General features: G+C 37.8%; 1 protein-coding gene across 3 annotated transcripts in view; it reads right to left on the bottom strand.

The window, feature by feature from the left end:
* The window catches only part of AGBL4 (ATP/GTP binding protein like 4), a 1,783,169-nt gene that overhangs the window by 1,630,994 nt on the left and 130,615 nt on the right, over positions 1–21,560 (bottom strand). For all 3 annotated transcript variants that reach the window (XM_037827269.1, XM_037827268.1, XM_037827270.1), the window contains exon 2: positions 18,806–18,928. In XM_037827269.1, coding sequence (XP_037683197.1) covers positions 18,806–18,928 — 123 coding nt within the window. The remainder of the gene's footprint in view (positions 1–18,805; positions 18,929–21,560) is intronic.

The raw sequence follows: 21,560 nt of genomic DNA, 5'->3' as shown, positions 1-21,560 counted from the left end.
ACTTCCTTCCCTTGGCTTCCTTCACATTTCAGTACTGAGCACTGACTTTGTGCTAGGATTTTGGTAATTCTAACCCACACAGCAACCCTGCAAGATAAATACTATTGTACCCATTTTAAAGATGTGCTGAGCCTCTGTGTTTAAATAACCTGCCCAAGGTACAGCATTAGAAAATGGTGGTGCTAAGATTTAATGCTTTCTGCTCTGCAGTATTATCTATCTGACTACATGGCTTGCAGCCTCTTAATTTCCATACAGGTGGAAAAGATAAAAGGGATCATTTCTACTTATTCATAAAGCTTACAGTTCTCTGAAAGAAAAATGATTCAAGAATAAACAATAATTTCCCAAAATAAAGTACAAACTCAGAGAGTAAGTGAAATTGCAAGGGTATATTTTCAAAACCAAACACTGTCTACCAACTTTGGCCTAAACCATGAGATACAAACTCAACAGGGGAACAAAAATATTCTGGTTACAAACATTAAAACATTTCTACATAATTATGGTTCATTTTTTAACTTTTGTATATACTAGAACCTCCCTCCCCCACCCCCAAAATAATCTGGGCAGCCTTTCATTCAGGTCCCCTAAAGTCTATTTCTTTTTTTTAATTAAATTCAGTTTTATTAAAATATATTCACATACCATACAATCATCCATGGTGTACAATCAACTGTTCAAAGTACCATCATATAGTAAAGCATTCATCACCCCAATCTATTTTTGAACATTTTCCTTACATCAGAAAGAACAAGAATAAAAGTAAAAAAGAACACCCAAATCATCCCCTCCATCCCGCCCTATTTTTCAGTTTTTGTCCCCATTTTTCTACTCATCCATCCATACACTAGATAAAGGGAGTGCAATCCACAAGGTTTTCACAATCACACTGTCACCCCTTGTAAGCTACACTGTTATATACAATCGTTTTCAAGAGTCCAGACTACTGGGTTGGAGTTTGATAGTTTCAGGTATTTACTTCTAGCTATTCCAATACATTAAAACCTAAGAAGTGTTATCTATCTAGTGCCTAAGAGTATACACCAGAGTGACCTCTTGACTACATTTGAAATCTCTCAGCCACTGAAACTTTATTTTGTTTCATTTTGCATCTGCCTTTTGGTCAAAAGGATATTCTCAATCCCATGATGCTGGGTCCAGATTCATCCCTGGGAGTCATATCCTGCTTTGCCAGGGAGATTTACACCCCTGGGAGTCAGGTACCATGTAGTGGGAAGGGCAGTGAATTCACCTGCTGAGGTGGCTTAGTTCGAGAGAGAGAGAAGGCCACATCTGAGCAACAAAGAGGTACTCAGGAAGAAACTCTCAGGTGCAATTACATGCAAGTCTAGCCTCTCCTTTGCAGTAATGAGCTTCATAAGGGCAAGTCCCATGATAGAGGGCTCAGCACATCAAATCGTCAGACCTCAACGTCTGTGACAATGACATCAGCATCAGTCCAGGTGAGGAAGTCCAACTCTTCTGCATTTTCTACCAGTTCCTCAGGGGGGCCCTACAAATATATTTTTATTCTCTGCCCAAATTACTTTGGGAGTGTCACTGTTTCACTCTAACCTATACAAACCTACCATATCTCACTTCCTATTCAAAGTTTCATGTAATCGTGGTGCTTGAACAAACTGACTGTAGGGTTATACTGTTTAGAAAATATAGATCCTGCATCAAATAGGCATCTCTTCCCTTAGTCTCACAAGGAAGTTGAAGTTTTAAAACACAGTCAGTTTTGTAAGTTCTATTTTTAAATGTTAAAAGCTCATTTACCAAGGTGGCATAAAATAATTAAGCATGACCTAACTCAGGAAATTGCTAGGTTGACAACACTTTGAGCCACCAATGTTAACTACTACCATTAAAACAGAGCTTTGCCTAAGGTTCAGCAAATCATGCCAATACCATGGCCCAAGCTCTGAGAAGCAGCAGGTGGTAAATTCTTCAACTCCACCATTTACAGGAACCTCAGGAATCACTAAGCAAGGTTACTTGTCTTCAACATTGAGGCATTAATCAATCAGGGATCAGTTAGTAAAAGAGTACATGCCAGGTCATTCAATAAAAGGAATTTAATAAAGGAAACTAGTTCCAAAGGCAGTAGAAAAGCTAAAAGGCCAAACAAGGCAGAGTGGAACAGCATAAAGATTAACAAGAGCAGGAAGCCTCTTCTACTTCCAGTGACAGAAGGGTAAAGGCAGGAGTTGGTGATCCCCTGGGAACCAATGAAGAAGAGACCACAGGGAAGTGGTTATCTTGCAAAACCATGGGGATGCTGTACAAAACAGAAGGGAGAGAGTAGTATCCAGGCTTCTCCCATTTCCCTGCCCTTCAATCTCCAACTAGAGACTCCTATTGGCTGAAAATAACCAGAAGCCAGTTGACAAGGGTACCTGGGAAATGTAATTTTCAGGAGTTTGGTCCCTGGTAATACAGAGCAGAATGGGGAAAAGACAGGAAATAAAACTAATTGCAAACAGGCCAAATGACCTGCACAGGATGTACACCTTCAGAAGGCAAGTGTATTGGAAAGCTGTATGACAGCTTAGAAACAACCAACACATGTATTTTCAATATGACTATTTTACAGAGAATGAATAAAAGCACACACAACATTCTAGTTTTGCTAATGTAACTCATGAAACTTTATTTGTGAATGGAAAGCAGCAATAATAGAAAGTAAAAAGTAAATCCTAATTCAATATGTATCATTTGGTATCACCTGAAAAGGTATTTACATTTCAGATTTTAAACTAAAACACATTGTAATTTTTCAAGGGTATCCTAAACGCTTATTGGAAAGAAGAGGGCTATAAAAGAATTCAACCAACCACATTTAATCAAGTGATGTGTTCCTTTTTTTACAGTTATTTTACTACTAAAGTATAGGAAGATGGTTTATATGCTGTTAGTACTGAAGTCCCCTTCCAAGCACTGCCTCAGATAATTTGAAAAGAGCAGTCGAAAAGGTATGCTAACAGGATTTCATTAAACACAGTTCACATTTCTTCAGTTGTTCTTTCTGAGCCTTCAAGTTCAGGAATTTTACTTCAGAAAATGCCATCAGTTTTAGATGAAAGTTATTTGGGAATGTAATATTTTATTTCCTCCTCAAAGAGGACATAGAGGAAACAGTACAAGGAAAAATATATAAGTAGATATGCAAATACACAAGTAGATTGTATAATCTAGATATAATTCAGTAAGGAGGTCAGTAATCTAATAAACCAATGAAAATCCTACTATAATAGAAGCTCAGCTTTGTTTCAGTGATGAGTCAGAAACAAAGAAAAGAAATGGTCTACAATTTCTTAGTTACCAATATCTCTCCAACAAAATTTCTAGACATGGTGAAATACTCCTTTATATTTCATAACCATACTAGGTTTTCTCCTAAATTTGCTAATTTGTTTTCTCTAAATGATATAGTGAATAAAAATAAAAAGTAAAAAGAGACAATGGTCTCGTAAGTTAGCAGGTTCTGGCATGAAATGATAGTATCAAGAAGGAAGTATGTATCAGATCTTATGCTAAAGACAATGTTAAATAAAAGCATTTGGATTTTATCCCGGGAAAAATAAGTCATCATGAAGGATTTTAAGCAATAAAGTAATATCAGTTTCACATTTCAGCTTTGGTAGCACTGTACAGGATGGACCAGAGAGAGGTGGGGCTAAAGCTCAGAGACCAGTTAGAAAGCTACTGTACAAGTTCAGGGGGAAAACATTGAGGACCTGGTCTAGGACAAAAGCTGAGGGGTTGAAATGGTTGCAAGATATTTTTATCATTCATTTAATTACAGGCAGAGGGAAACCAGTGCCTAATACTTTCTCCTATTATCATCCTTTGGGAAAAATTCCAGCAAGGACAAAGGAGTGAATCCGTTGGTTAGGACCACAACTTTGAATTAGCAAAAAAAAAAAAAAAACAGTGCAGCAATACACATAAGTCAATACACAGAGCAGAGCTGGAACATAAGGTGATGTGGTAGAGAGAAGAGACAAACCAGCAAGGAGATACATACAAACTGTCAGACGTGGATACATGATTGGTGTCAAAATACTAACTCAAAGGGGGAAACTGCAAAGCATAGTTATTTCTTTGAGAAAGGGGATAAGGGTGAGAGAACAGATATATTTAATAAATTTTGAGATAGAGGCAGGAAATTTCTCATCTAATATATGAAGTTTTAGTGAGACTTTATTCTCAGGTATACTCTCCATTTCTGAGAGCTAGTTACAATTTGAGAGTACCATCATCTCTCTAGCACTCATGTTCTTTGTATGCATGACATTACCAGAACTAGGCAATCTTTCCCACAATCACTACTTTATCTGGACAATTCCTAGTAATCCTTCAAAACTTAGCTCATGGTGCACTCCTCAAAAAAGCATTCTCTGCCAACCTGCCTTCCACGATTGCCTGCTAAAAAAAGACATGCTTTTGCTATGCTGTCTTGTCATCCTGTACTTAACTCTATTAGAGCTACAGAGACTATACATCCTGGTTAGCCTCACATGGGTCCCAGAATATGCCTGTTGTCCTAGCATCCCTTCCAAATTAGCATTTGTTCTAAGCAAAAAATATCTGACTTAGATGATAAATTACATGATCAGTTTAACCACATCTTTTGTCAGTCTCTCCCAGGAAACTCCTTTAAGTTAGGAACTGTAAGTTGTATTCTTCCCACAGGGTAGACACTGAAAATATATCTTCTGGTTGGTAGATTGATAGAGAGAAAGAAAAACAATTCTACCCTGCCCCCCCACCACCAAAAATCCAAATCAAATATTCTTCCATTAGTATAATTATACATAATCTAAAAACTCTGAGAATTCTTCCTTCAACTGGACAGTTTATCTAATTTCTGTGAGAATCAGGAGGAAGGAAGCTTGAACAAAAAGCAGATGAAAGTTTATTTTTCTTAGAGATGCTATAAACCTAAGCCTCATATACTACAAGATATTATTTGATTTTAAATATTTAGAAATATCTCTCAATAATCTTATAATTTTCTGCAAGTGAATGTCTCTTATTCTAAATGTTAATGGTCATATAGGCTCTTGGTCTGGGGCGATCAATAATCAGTCTAGTCTGTTTTCTGCTACAATCACCTCTTCTGCACTTAAGAGAATTGAGTATCATATTTTTAACTTGAAGCTATAATAATCTCATTTTTCTCAAAAGTTTCAAAGACCTAAATGCAAACTAAAAAATATGGAACTACTGATATTTGTCTGACACCAAGATAAGAGCTTCTATATGAATTATGACCTCACATAGTGCAGTGGTTACAATCACAGATTCTGGTGTCAGAATGACTGGGTTCAAATCTCAGGCCCACCACTTACCAGCTGTTCTAGTTTGCTAAGGCTGCTGGGATGCAAAATACCAGAAATGGACTGGCTTTTATAAAGGGGGTTTATTTGGTTACACAGTTACAGTTTTAAGGCCATAAAGTATCCAAGGTAATGCATCAACAATTAGGTACCTTCACTGGAGGATGGCCAGTGGCATTGGGAAAACCTCTGTTAGCTGGGAATGCATGTGGCTGGCGTCTGTTCCGAGTTCTGTTTTCAAAACGGCTTTCTCCCAGGACGTTCCTCTCTAGGCCGCAGCTCCTCTTCAAAATGTCAGTCTCAGATGCTCTTGGGGCATTTGTCCTCTCTTAGCTTCTCCGGAGCAAGAGTCTGCTTTCAACAGCCATCTTCAAACTGTCTCTCATCTGCAACTCCTCTCTCAGCTCCTGTGCTTTATTCAGTGTCCTTCTTGGTTGTAGTAAGCTCACTCCTTCTGTCTGAGCTTATATAGTGCTCTAATCAAGGCCCATGCTGAATGGGGGCCACATGTCCATGGAAATCATCCAATAAGAGTTTTTGAGTGGGTCACATCTCCATGGAAACACTCAATCAAAGAATTACAATGTAATCAATACCAATACGTCTGCCCACACAATATTGCATCAAAGATAATGGCATTTTGGGAGACACAATACATTCAAACCAGCACACCAGCAATGTAGTCTTGGTAAAAATTTTCAACCTCTCTGTGTCTGAGTTTCTTCATCTGCTAATAAGGATAATAATGACACATCTACCTCATAGGGGTTGATACGAGAATTAAATGAGTTAATTATGTCAAGCTCTTAGAATTGGGCTTGATGCATAAAAAATTCTACATTAGTGATTTTTATTGTTATTATTTTAATCATACCCAACTTGGGTTCAAATACCATGTCTAATACTGTATAGCCATGGGCAAATAACTTAACCCCTCTAGGCTTCTACTTCTTCATCTGAAAGACAGAATAATAATTAGCTCATAAGATGTGAGGATTCAATAAAATAAAGTATGTAGTGTGCTTTGCACAATGCCTGTGACTATTAGCTGTTAGCCATTAATCAGCATACCCAGATTCAAATCCTGTCTCTACTTTATAGACGCTGTATAACCGTAAATATTCTTAATCTCTCTAAGCTTCAATTTCTTCATCTGTAAAGCAACATGGATAATATTTGCCCGAGTTGTCACAGTAATTTACATTCATCTAATATATGTTTATTGATCACCTTTTATATATCAGGCTCTGAGCTAAGCATTGGCTACACGGTCATGAAAAAAGTGTTCCTATAGAGCTTACAAACTTCGAACATTTAAACAAGTACTTCTTATAGAATTAAAAGTGTACAGACTGCTGTTGGTGTGTACGGATAGAAACCCAATCCTAAACTATGGAGTCTTGAAGGGGAAGGTATAACAGATGATCTATGTGGAGATGTTTGCTCATAAAGAGGCAGAGATTAGGCATTTAATAAATGATAACTATAATTAGTCATTCTTCAAAAATTCTGTTAAGTATTAGCCTCATTTTATAGATGAATAGAAGGAAATCCAAAGACATAAAGTAATTCTCAAGATCAGGGCAGGCTAGGATTCAAAGCCAGGTCATCTGACTCCACACACAGTGCTCTCACCACCACTATATAGTTAATTCCCAAATCTGAAGGAGAACATTGTTAACTAAAATATTCCAAATTTTCTTTGAAGTTTGGCTCTTCTTATGAACACAAAAGACAATCTTACAGTACTATATTTTCCAAGCCTAAAGAAATTGGAAAAGAAAGGCCAAAAAAGCCCAGTAAAGTATGAAGTACCCAGCGTTCTCTCTCTCTCTTACACCTTAGTTTCTATAAACTGCTAGTAGTAAAATTATCTGTTTGCACATTCATCTCACCTGATAAAGTATGAGATTACTCATTCCTGTATCTTGTGTAATATCCAACTTATTGGGCAGTTGTAATGTGCTAATAACTATTGTTCTACATGTGTCATCTCATCTACTCTTCCCTACCATTCTATGAGGAAGCCAAAGTACAGATACATTAAAAAAATTGTACTGTGTCAAACAACTAGTAAGTGGTGAAGCCAGCATTTGAACACAGGCCATTTTATTCCAGTCTGCCCACTTAACCATTATATTACCCTGCCTACTATAGGTATCCAATAATGAGTGATTAAACTAACTAATAAATTTGGTATAGTAGCAAGCATTCTGACTGCCTATAGGAACATCATCATCATCAAAAAATATTGGCTGTCCACCAAGTTATATGACACAGTAAAATTTATGTTCTTGATGGTGACAGTAATTTCTCAAAAATATTTCCCTAACAACTTCTTAAGCAATTCCCCTATGGAGAGAGAGAGAAAGAGAGAGAGAGAGAGAGAAAGCCACGGAAGCAAGAAGTTGCTTAAAGTAGTAAAAATCTATATTGCAGAATTATGTGAATTAGATAAAATATATAAGAAGAGAAGGGAGAGACCAGCAGATGCAGCCATGTGCCTTGCCATGTGGCAGAGGAGCCAAGGATTGCCAGCAGCCAGTCTTCAGAAAGAAACCACAACCTTGATGATGCCTTGATTTGGACATTTTCTTGGCCTCAAACTGTAAGCTACTAAATTCCCATTGTTTAAGCCAACCCATTTCAAGGTATCTGCTTTAAGCAGCTTAGGAAACTAAAACAAAAGCTAATCTGGCTATAACCACTGTTGTGCCTATTCATCAACACTCTCTTGATTGGCATTTCTCTTTTTCTTGTCTAACTCTCCCTATTCCCTTGCTTGTGCTTCCTGAGAGCCCCATCTAAACAGACAACCAGCATTTAAATTCTTATCTCAGGGTATGCTCTGGGGGTAACCCATTCTAAGGTTCCTACATTATAGGGTTGTTGGAAGGATTAGTACTAACACATGTAAATATACCCAGAAAAGTACATGACACATTTCAGTACCCATAAAATTACATTATATGTGTACCAGAATTACTACCTGAAGTTTTTTACTGGGCACTATACTACACCTATTTTATATATTTTATCTAATTCATATAATAATTCTGCAATATAGATTTTTACTACCTTAATTTTGCAGATGAATAAAATTTAAGTGATAGCACCAGGGTGGCATTATCAATAATGCCAAAGTTAATATCTGAACCAATATCCACTGAAAACAATTACTGTGTTTTTGGTATTATACTAAGCTGCTTTCATTGGGAAAAAAAGTTCAGGTGAGATGAGATAAAAACCCTAATTTCAACACAATCACATTTTCATACTATGCCACGAATGAAAACTTGTTTTCAAAAGGAAAGATAACATTATTTTTTTAAAGATTACACATATAAGTGTAGCAAAATTCCATTAGGGAGAATTAATGTTCTAACAGAAAAATAAAAGTTTTAAGTTTTTATTTCCATTGTTTGGAAATAGTATACAACTATCTAATTCCACATGTTTATTTCACTGACCCTTTTTCAAAACTACAGTAATTTAATACAACATATTAAATATCTCAGACTAACCAGGTAACTTGAAGTATAAATTATACTGTTCTCAGGCACACACCACAAAACTGGGCGTGGACATTAGCCTTCCCTGCAACCTCAGCTGAATGTCCCAGAGCTGGGAAGGGGGAGCAGTGTGAATTAACAGAGCCCCATTCAGCCATCATTTGAGCAGACTGGGAGCCTCCCAACACAGCCCAGCAGCCCAGAACTGCCCTGGGGGGACGGCACTCACCTGCGACATAGCACAGTCATCCCTCAACAGAGGACCCGGGGTGCACAGCCTGGAAGAGGGGCCCACTTGCAAGTCTCAGGAGCCATACGCCAATACCAAAGACTTGTGGGTCAGTGGCAGAGACAAACTGTGGCAGGACTGAACTGAAGGATTAGACTATTGCAGTAGCTTTAAAAACTCTAGGATCATCAGGGAGATTTGATTGTTAGGGCCACCCCCCCTCCCCGACTGCCCAGAAACACGCCCCACATACAGGGCAGGCAACACCAACTACACACGCAAGCTTGGGACACCAATTGGGCCCCACAAGACTCACTCCCCCACTCACCAAAAAGGCTAAGCAGGGGAGATCTGGCTTGTGGAGAACAGGAGGCTCGTGGACGCCACCAGCTGGTTAGTTAGAGAAAGTGTACTCCACGAAGCTGTAGATCTGATAAATTAGAGATAAGGACTTCAACTGGTCTACAAACCCTAAAAGAACCCTATCAAGGTCAGCAAATGCCACGAGGCCAAAAACAACAGAAAATTATAAAGCATATGAAAAAACCAGACGATATGGATAACCCAAGCCCAAGCACCCAAATCAAAAGACCAGAAGAGACACACCTAGAGCAGCTACTCAAAGAACTAAAGATGAACAATGAGACCATAGTACGGGATATGAAGGAAATCAAGAAGACCCTAGAAGAGCATAAAGAAGACATTGCAAGACTAAATAAAAAAATGGATGATCTTATGGAAATTAAAGAAACTGTTGACCAAATTAAAAAGATTCTGGACACTCATAGTACAAGACTAGAGGAAGTTGAACAACGAATCAGTGACCTGGAAGATGACAGAATGGAAAATGAAAACATAAAAGAAAGAATGGGGAAAAAAATTGAAAAACTCGAAATGGACCTCAGGGATATGATAGATAATATGAAACGTCCGAATATAAGACTCATTGGTGTCCCAGAAGGGGAAGAAAAGGGTAAAGGTCTAGGAAGAGTATTCAAAGAAATTGTTGGGGAAAACTACCCAAATCTTCTAAACAACATAAATACACAAATCATAAATGCTCAGCGAACTCCAAATAGAATAAATCCAAAAAAACCCACTCCGAGACATATACTGATCACACTATCAAACATAGAAGAGAAGGAGCAAGTTCTGAAAGCAGCAAGAGAAAAGCAATTCACCACATACAAAGGAAACAGCATAAGACTAAGTAGTGACTACTCAGCAGCCACCATGGAGGCGAGAAGGCAGTGGCACGATATATTTAAAATTCTGAGTGAGAGGAATTTCCAGCCAAGAATACTTTATCCAGCAAAGCTCTCCTTCAAATTTGAGGGAGAGCTTAAATTTTTCACAGACAAAGAAATGCTGAGAGAATTTGCTAACAAGAGACCTGCCCTACTGGACATACTAAAGGGAGCCCTACAGACAGAGAAACAAAGACAGGACAGAGAGACTTGGAGAAAGGTTCAGTACTAAAGAGATTCGGTATGGGTACAATAAAGGATATTAATAGAGAGAGGGAAAAATATGGCAAACATAATCCAAAGGATAAGATGGCCGATTCAAGAAATGCCTTCACGGTTTTAACGTTGAATGTAAATGGATTAAACTCCCCAATTAAAAGATATAGATTCGCAGAATGGATCAAAAAAAATGAACCATCAATATGTTGCATACAAGAGACTCATCTTAGACACAGGGACACAAAGAAACTGAAAGTGAAAGGATGGAAAAAAATATTTCATGCAAGCTACAGCCAAAAGAAAGCAGGTGTAGCAATATTAATCTCAGATAAAATAGACTTCAAATGCAGGGATGTTTTGAGAGACAAAGAAGGCCACTACATACTAATAAAAGGGGCAATTCAGCAAGAAGAAATAACAATCGTAAATGTCTATGCACCCAATCAAGGTGCCACAAAATACATGAGAGAAACATTGGCAAAACTAAAGGAAGCAATTGATGTTTCCACAATAATTGTGGGAGACTTCAACACATCACTCTCTCCTATAGATAGATCAACCAGACAGAAGACCAATAAGGAAATTGAAAACCTAAACAATCTGATAAATGAATTAGATTTAACAGACATCTACAGGACATTACATCCCAAATCAACAGGATACACATACTTTTCTAGTGCTCACGGAACTTTCTCCAGAATAGATCATATGCTGGGACATAAAACAAGCCTCAATAAATTTAAAAAGATTGAAATTATTCAAAGCACATTCTCTGACCACAATGGAATAAAATTAGAAGTCAATAACCATCAGAGACTTAGAAAATTCACAAATACCTGGAGGTTAAACAACACACTCCTAAACAATCAGTGGGTTAAAGAAGAAATAGCAAGAGAAATTGCTAAATATATAGAGACGAATGAAAATGAGAACACAACATACCAAAACCTATGGGATGCAGCAAAAGCAGTGCTAAGGGGGAAATTTATAGCACTAAACGCATATATTAAAAAGGAAGAAAGAGCCAAAATCAAAGAACTAATGGATCAACTGAAGAAGCTAGAAAATGAACAGCAAACCAATCCTAAACCAAGTACAAGAAAAGAAATAACAAGGATTAAAGCAGAAATAAATGAAATAGAGAACAAAAAAACAATAGAAAGGATAAATATCACCAAAAGTTGGTTCTTTGAGAAGATCAACAAGATTGACAAGCCCCTAGCTAGACTGACAAAATCAAAAAGAGAGAAGACCCATATAAACAAAATAATGAATGAAAAAGGTGACATAACTGCAGATCCTGAAGAAATTAAAAAAATTATAAGAGGATATTATGAACAACTGTATGGCAACAAACTGGATAATGTAGAAGAAATGGACAATTTCCTGGAAACATATGAACAACCTAGACTGACCAGAGAAGAAATAGAAGACCTCAACCAACCCATCACAAGCAAAGAGATCCATTCAGTCATCAAAAATCTTCCCACAAATAAATGCCCAGGGCCAGATGGCTTCACAGGGGAATTCTACCAAACTTTCCAGAAAGAACTGACACCAATCTTACTCAAACTCTTTCAAAACATTGAAAAAAATGGAACACTACCTAATTCATTTTATGAAGCTAACATCAATCTAATACCAAAACCAGGCAAAGATGCTACAAAAAAGGAAAACTACCGGCCAATCTCCCTAATGAATATAGATGCAAAAATCCTCAACAAAATACTTGCAAATCGAATCCAAAGACACATTAAAAAAATCATACACCATGACCAAGTGGGGTTCATTCCAGGCATGCAAGGATGGTTCAACATAAGAAAAACAATCAATGTATTACAACACATTAAAAACTCGAAAGGGAAAAATCAATTGATCATCTCAATAGATGCTGAAAAAGCATTTGACAAAATCCAACATCCGTTTTTGATAAAAACACTTCAAAAGGTAGGAATTGAAGGAAACTTCCTCAACATGATAAAGAGCATATATGAAAAACCCACAGCCAGCATAGTACTCAATGGTGAGAGACTGAAAGCCTTCCCTCTAAGATCAGGAACAAGACAAGGATGCCCGCTGTCACCACTGTTATTCAACATTGTGCTGGAAGTGCTAGCCAGGGCAATCCGGCAAGACAAAGAAATAAAAGGCATCCAAATTGGAAAAGAAGAAGTAAAACTGTCATTGTTTGCAGATGATATGATCTTATATCTAGAAAACCCTGAGAAATCAACGATACACCTACTAGAGCTAATAAACAAATTTAGCAAAGTAGCGGGATACAAGATTAATGCACATAAGTCAGTAATGTTTCTATATGCTAGAAATGAACAAACTGAAGAGACACTCAAGAAAAAGATACCATTTTCAATAGCAACTAAAAAAATCAAGTACCTAGGAATAAACTTAACCAAAGATGTAAAAGACCTATACAAAGAAAACTACATAACTCTACTAAAAGAAATAGAAGGGGACCTTAAAAGATGGAAAAATATTCCATGTTCATGGATAGGAAGGCTAAATGTCATTAAGATGTCAATTCTACCCAAACTCATCTACAGATTCAATGCAATCCCAATCAAAATTCCAACAACCTACTTTGCAGACTTGGAAAAGCTAGTTATCAAATTTATTTGGAAAGGGAAGATGCATCGAATTGCTAAAGACACTTTAAAAAAGAAAAACGAAGTGGGAGGACTTACACTCCCTGACTTTGAAGCTTATTATAAAGCCACAGTTGCCAAAACAGCATGGTACTGGCACAAAGATAGACATATAGATCAATGGAATCGAATTGAGAATTCAGAGATAGACCCTCAGATCTATGGCCGACTGATCTTTGATAAGGCCCCCAAAGTCACCGAACTGAGCCATAATGGTCTTTTCAACAAATGGGGCTGGGAGAGTTGGATATCCATATCCAAAAGAATGATAGAGGACCCCTACCTCACCCCCTACACAAAAATTAACTCAAAATGGACCAAAGATCTCAATATAAAAGAAAGTACCATTAAACTCCTAGAAGATAATGTAGGAAAACATCTTCAAGACCTTGTATTAGGAGGCCACTTCCTAGACTTTACACCCAAAGCACAAGCAACAAAAGAGAAAATAGATAAATGGGAACTCCTCAAGCTTAGAAGTTTCTGCACCTCAAAGGAATTTCTCAAAAAGGTAAAGAGGCAGCCAACTCAATGGGAAAAAATTTTTGGAAACCATGTATCTGACAAAAGACTGATATCTTGCATATACAAAGAAATCCTACAACTCAATGACAATAGTACAGACAGCCCAATTATAAAATGGGCAAAAGATATGAAAAGACAGTTCTCTGAAGAGGAAATACAAATGGCCAAGAAACACATGAAAAAATGTTCAGCTTCACTAGCTATTAGAGAGATGCAAATTAAGACCACAATGAGATACCATCTAACACCGGTTAGAATGGCTGCCATTAAACAAACAGGAAACTACAAATGCTGGAGGGGATGTGGAGAAATTGGAACTCTTATTCATTGTTGGTGGGACTGCGTAATGGTTCAGCCACTCTGGAAGTCAGTCTGGCAGTTCCTTAGAAAACTAGATATAGAGCTACCATTTGATCCAGCGATTGCACTTCTCGGGATATACCCGGAAGATCGGAAAGCAGTGACACGAACAGATATCTGCACGCCAATGTTCATAGCAGCATTATTCACAATTGCCAAGAGATGGAAACAACCCAAATGTCCATCAACAGATGAGTGGATAAATAAAATGTGGTATATACACACGATGGAATACTACGCGGCAGTAAGAAGGAACGATCTGGTGAAACATATGACAACATGGATGAACCTTGAAGACATAATGCTGAGCGAAATAAGCCAGGCACAAAAAGAGAAATATTATATGCTACCACTAATGTGAACTTTGAAAAATGTAAAACAAATGGTTTATAATGTAGAATGTAGGGGAACTAGCAGTAGAGAGCAATTAAGGAAGGGGGAACAATAATCCAAGAAGAACAGATAAGCTATTTAACGTTCTGGGGATGCCCAGAAATGACTATGGTCTGTTAATTTCTGATGGATGTAGTAGGAACAAGTTCACTGAAATGTTGCTATAGTATGTAACTTTCTTGGGGTAAAGTAGGAACATGTTGGAAGTTAAGCAGTTATCTTAGGTTAGTTGTCTTTTCTTACTCCCTTGCTATGGTCTCTTTGAAATGTTCTTTTATTGTATGTTTGTTTTCTTTTTAACTTTTTTTTTCATACAGTTGATTTGAAAAAAGAAGGGAAAGTTAAAAAAAAAAAAAAAAGAAAAAAGACAAACAAGGGAAAAAAAAAAAAAAAAAAACAAAAAAAACGATGTAGTGCCCCCTTGAGGAGCCTGTGGAGAATGCAGGGGTATTCGCCTACCCCACCTCCATGGTTGCTAACATGACCACAGACATAGGGGACTGGTGGTTTGATGGGTTGAGCCCTCTACCATAAGTTTTACCCTTGGGAAGACGGTTGCTGCAAAGGAGAGGCTAGGCCTCCCTGTATTTGTGCCTAAGAGTCTCCTCCTGAATGCCTCTTTGTTGCTCAGATGTGGCCCTCTCTCTCTGGCTAAGCCAACTTGAAAGGTGAAATCACTGCCCTCCCCCCTACGTGGGATCAGACACCCAGGGAAGTGAATCTCCCTGGCAACGTGGAATATGACTCCCGGCGAGGAATGTAGACCCGGCATCGTGGGATGGAGAACATCTTCTTGACCAAAAGGGGGATGTGAAAGGAAATGAAATAAGCTTCAGTGGCAGAGAGATTCCAAAACGAGCCGAGAGATCACTCTGGTGGGCACTCTTACGCACACTTTAGACAACCTTTTTTAGGTTCTAAAGAATTGGGGTAGCTGGTGGTGGATACCTGAAACTATTAAACTACAACCCAGAACCCATGAATCTCGAAGACAGTTGTTTAAAAATGTAGCTTATGAGGGGTGACAGTGGGATTGGGAATGCCATAAGGACCAAACTCCACTTTGTCTAGTTTATGGATCGATGTGTAGAAAAGTAGGGGAAGCAAACAAACAGACAAAGGTACCTAGTGTTCTTTTTTACTTCAATTGCTCTTTTTCACTCTAATTATTATTCTTGTTATTTTTGTGTGTGTGCTAATGAAGGTGTAAGGGATTGATTTAGGTGATGAATGTACAACTATGTAATGGTACTATAAACAATCGAAAGTACAATTTGTTTTGTATGACTGCGTGGTATGTGAATATATCTCAATAAAATGATGATAAAAAAAAAAAAAAAATAAATAAATAAATAAATAAATTATACTGTTCTCATATTCAAGGCACATATACTCACAGCAATCTAAAGCAATATACAAATTGCAAATGATGACAACCAAGCATATTATTTAATTATTCAGATAGCTTATTTTAAAACAGGTAGACAATTTTTCATTTTTCTTCATCAAAAAACCTTTTTTTATATATCACTTAATGAGAAATTTTCAACAAAAAATTTATTATTTATCTGACATAATCACCTACAATAGGGTACTATGTATATGCAATGGTTAAAATTAGTACCCTTCAAGCCAAGAAATCCTTGGTTAGTACAAATTACTTTACATCTCTGAACCTCAGTTTCCTCACCTGAAACTAGAGATATAATATCTCAAAAGGTTCTTGGGAGAATTAAATAAGAAAAAGTACTTAAAATACTTAGCACAGTACCTGAAAGCAATAAGTAATAAATAGCAATTGTTATTGTTTTTTTTCCTTATTGTCTTTGTTGGCTATTAATGTTAAAATTTTATTTAAATGTAAAAATACTTTCATTAATTTTAAATCTCACCTTATAAGACAATTTTGTTCACTGTATGCCCTCTCTGACCTAATCATGTATTTGTTAAGCTCCTTATGATATGACCAATAGCATATTAGGTGTTGGAGAACAAAAATTAATAAGAAACCATCCTGAATTCAAGGAATTTAAAGTGATCAGGAAAACGAGAGAGAAATTTAAATGACTGCAATACAATGAGGGCTATAATAGAAGACCCTAAAAGGTAGCTATAAATAAGTAGGGATACCCAAACCTGCCTGAGAAATATTATTTCTCAGAGGAAGTAATGCTCAACTGAGCCTTGAACTGAGTTTGAATTAACAATTTATAAGGTAGAGAAAGAGGTCTGCACCAGAGACAAAATAGCGTCTGTAAAGGTATGAAGACTTGAGAGGAGTTGATGGATTTGGGGAATTCAAGCAATTAAATATGAATTTTTCATCAAAGCTATCAGAAAGCTAAACTTGCCCCTTCTTCCTGCTGCTCACATTATTTATTTCATTCAACAAACACAGGATTACGTGGGAGCTTCATGTGGTAAGCACTCTGCTTGGTTCTATGGGAGATCAGAGATTAATTAAACTTAGATTTTGCCTCAAAATAGGTTATATTCTAGTAAAGGAGAACAAAAGAAACAAAAAGGTAGTTTAAAAAATCATTAAATGTAGCAGGTGTCTCTAGAGAGACATTTCACAGTGTCTGCTTTAGGAAACTGAACAAGAAGAATTTCTATCTCATGAGACATTGGTTCCTCTCTTGGCACTAGCAACCAGAAAACTCACAATTTAATTTGTTATCTATCTATAGCAAATTTATAGGCCCTCACAGCACCTATTTAATGTACTCATCCAATTGATTTTCCTTTTGACATTTCTCCTTTCCTCAGATTTCCCCATTTACTTATTTTTAATATTATTATGTATACATTTTAGTAACATGACAACTTTTTAAAATAACAAAATACATACACAGACACACATGCACAGGCACACACATGCTTTAATTAAGATGCAAGGTAGCATTAAAAGATGAGGAAACTGTGGTTCAGTTTTCAAGGCCAGATTTGAACTGAACTCTGACTCCAAAGCCTGGTCCCTTAACCACCCTATGATAGTGCAAAGCTCATGCACAGGTCCAGTAGATATAACCAATGGCTCATGCATTGTTGGGGAAACACATTATTTATTTGGTTAGTATGTAGTATGAGATTGGGCAATTTCTTGAATTGAGGTTTTAGGAAAACAATGGAATAAGACTCTAAGATGTTCTGGGAAAGGAATCTGGATTATTTCAGGCCATGAGCAAACTAAGACAATTCAATCTTTAAAATGAGGATAATTCCTCTTTAAAATGAGGATCTTTAAAATGAGGATAACTCCTACTCTTTTATTATTTTAAAGGGCCTTCATATTTTAACTGACATAAAAAAAATTAAAAGGTGTTTCTAGGCACCAAAGTATATTCTGGATGAAGCACTAGTACAAGATTCAAAGAAAGTAAAGACATTGTTCCTAATTACATGGATAGTAACCAAGTATGACAGGCAGACAAGACGATAATATATGGAATAAACAAAAAGCAAACACCCTGTGTAATCAAGTCCTCAATTGTTTAGTATAAGTAACAAATGTTCTTGGGGTTCAGAGAAAGGAGAGGTTTGGAGATCATCATATAACTGACACTAGTGTGCCTTCAGCCACAAACTCATACACACACACAGGTGCACACACATTATCCCGAACCAAAAATGATTAACAACTATTTTTAAAATAAAAATATGTTCAACATTTTCATTAATATTTTCAACATATTCAGAGAATCTACTATGTGCCATTCAGCATGTGAATCTCAATGCATAAAGAGATTAACAAGATCCAGCCCCCACCAAATGGGAAGTCACAATCAAGTCCATATCTCCTCTTTCAGAACACCCACAGCATGTGTCAATTGTGGTGCAATATTACTTTTGGTCTTTTGTTAGTGTTCAATTGAATCTTTTTTCTAATCATTTCTTTATATGGAAGTCCCCTCTCTTCCACAGACCAAGTTCTTTGAGCATGTCATACAGAACAAGGTACATAGTAGATATGCAATAAATAATGATTTATCATATACCCAAATCATGGCATTTTTATCCCAAAAGAAATAATGCCTGAGAAAGTAGTTTTTAAATTACAAAGTGCTGCATAAATATTCACTATTATTAGCATCAATTATACTTCTAATCGTTCATAGAACATAAATATAGCATTTTGATTTCAGTATCTTCAAGTTAATTCCTTCAAAACTGATTTCTCCCTGAAAACTTCTTCCATAATGGGAAAATAGTAAATGGATTGAATCATTCTGAATAGCTAGATGGAACCGGATATTGAAAACACCTCATCAGAGAAGCTCAAATTAAAATTCTTTAATACACTCACCACTTTCAAAGCAAGCATCAAATATAAGATGTCCTTTCTGGGGCTGTCCACAGTATCCAGATGGAAGCACCATATATTTGCCCACATTCCCTCCGATGGCATCATCATTTCTCATATCATTGCCTATATTAAAAACATTGGAGCATATTAAACAGAAATCAAAGTGTATTTAGTCATAGAAATCCAATAAAATTTTACTATTAATTTTCACCCATCCATTGTCATTTAGTGCTTATCCAGGCAATAAGAAATTAGCTGTATATTATGGTACAGTAGAAAGAGAGTGAAATAAAAAAAGACATGGGCTGAAAAATCCCACCTGTCTGTGACCCTAAACAATCTACTTAATCCACTTAAGCCTCAGTTTCTCTCATCCATAAAATGAAATGGTGAGGCGGGGCAAGATGGCAGACTGGTAAGCTGTATGTTTTAGTTACTCCTCCAGGAAAGTAGGTACAAAGCCAGGAACTGCGTGGACTGGACACCACAGAGCAATCTGACTTTGGGCATACTTCATACAACACTCATGAAAACGTGGAACTGCTGAGATCAGCGAAATCTGTCAGTTTTTGCGGCCAGGGGACCCGCGCCCCTCCCTGCCAGGCTCAGTCCCGTGGGAGGAGGGGCTGTCAGCTCCAGGAAGGAGAAGGGAGAACTGCAGTGGCAGCCCTCATCGGAAACTCATTCTACTGATTCAAACTCCAACCATAGATAGACTGAGACCAGACACCAGAGAATCTGAGAGCAGCCAGCCCAGCAGAGAGGAGACAGGCATAGAAAAAAAACAACACGAAAAACTCGAAAATAAAAGCAGAGGATTTTTGGAGTTCTGGTGAACATAGAAAGGGGAAGGGCCCTGAGGCGCATGTGCAAATCCCAAAGAAAAGCTGATCTCTCTGCCCTGTGGACCTTTCCTTAATGGCCCTGGTTGCTTTGTCTCTTAGCATTTCAATAACCCATTAGATCTCTGAGGAGGGCCCGTTTTTTTTTTGTTTTGTTTTGTTTTGTTTTGTTTTGTTTTTTTAATCCTTTTTTCTTTTTCTAAAACAATTACTCTAAGAAGCCCAATACAGAAAGCTTCAAAGACTTGCTATTTGGGCAGGTCAAGTCAAGAGCAGAACTAGGAGAGCTCTGAGACAAAACGCAATAATCCAGTGGCTGAGAAAATTCACTAAACACCACAACTTCCCAAGAAAAGGGGGGTGTCCACTCACAGCCATCATCCTGGTGGACAGGAAACACTCCTGCCCATCGACAGCCCCATAGCCCAGAACCGCCCCAGACAACCCAGTGTGACGGAAGTGCTTCAAATAACAGGCACACACCACAAAACTGGGCGTGGACATTAGCCTTCCCTGCAACCTCAGCTGATCCCAGAGTTGGGAAGGTAGAGCAGTGTGAATTCACAAAGCCCCATTCAGCCATCATTTCAGCAGACTGGGAGCCTCCCTACACAGCCCAGCAGCCCAGAACTGCCCTGGGAGGACAGCACTCACCTGAGACATAGCACAGTCATCCCTCAACAGAGGACCCGGGGTGCACGGCCTGGAAGAGGGGCCCACTTGCAAGTCTCAGGAGCCATACGCCAATACCAAGGACTTGTGGGTCAGTGGCAGAGACAAACTGTGGCAGGACTGAACTGAAGGATTAGACTATTGCAGCAGCTTTAAAACTCTAGGATCACCAGGGAGATTTGATTGTTAGAGCCACCCCCCCTCCCTGACTGCCCAGAAACACGCCCCATATACAGGGCAGGCAACACCAACTACACACGCAAGCTTGGTACACCAATTGGACCCCACAAGACTCACTCCCCCACTCACCAAAAAGGCTAAGCAGGGGAGAACTGGCTTGTGGAGAACAGGTGGCTCGTGGACGCCACCTGCTGGTTAGTTAGAGAAAGTGTACTCCACGAAGCTGTAGATCTGATAAATTAGAGATAAGGACTTCAATTGGTCTACAAATCCTAAAAGAACCCTATCAAGTTCAGCAAACGCCACGAGGCCAAAAACAACAGAAAATTATACAGCATATGAAAAAACCAGACGATACGGATAACCCAAGCCCAAGCACCCAAATCAAAAGACCAGAAGAGACACAGCACCTAGAGCAGCTACTCAAAGAACTAAAGATGAACAATAAGACCACAGTACGGGAGATAAAGGAAATCAAGAAGACCCTAGAAGAGCATAAAGAAGACATTGCAAGACTAAATAAAAAAATGGATGATCTTATGGAAATTAAAGAAACTGTTGACCAAATTAAAAAGATTCTGGACACTCATAGTACAAGACTAGAGGAAGCTGAACAATGAATCAGTGACCTCGAAGATGACAGAATGGAAAATGAAAGCATAAAAGAAAGAATGGGGAAAAAAATTGAAAAAATCGAAATGGACCTCAGGGATATGATAGATAATATGAAACGTCCAAATATAAGACTCATTGGTGTCCCAGAAGGGGAAGAAAAGGGTAAAGGTCTAGGAAGAGTATTCAAAGAAATTGTTGGGGAAAACTTCCCAAATCTTATAAACAACATAAATACACAAATCATAAATGCTCAGCGAACTCCAAATAGAATAAATCCAAATAAACCCACTCCGAGACATATACTGATCACACTATCAAACACAGAAGAGAAGGAGCAAGTTCTGAAAGCAGCAAGAGAAAAGCAATTCACCACATACAAAGGAAACAGCATAAGACTAAGTAGTGACTACTCAGCAGTCACCATGGAGGCGAGAAGGCAGTGGCAT

The sequence above is a fragment of the Choloepus didactylus genome, chromosome 2 (assembly GCF_015220235.1).
Source record: "Choloepus didactylus isolate mChoDid1 chromosome 2, mChoDid1.pri, whole genome shotgun sequence".
In the NCBI taxonomy this organism is placed as follows: domain Eukaryota; kingdom Metazoa; phylum Chordata; class Mammalia; order Pilosa; family Megalonychidae; genus Choloepus; species Choloepus didactylus.
Note: the sequence above shows the minus strand (reverse complement) of the source record. Positions and strands in the feature narration are given on the sequence as shown.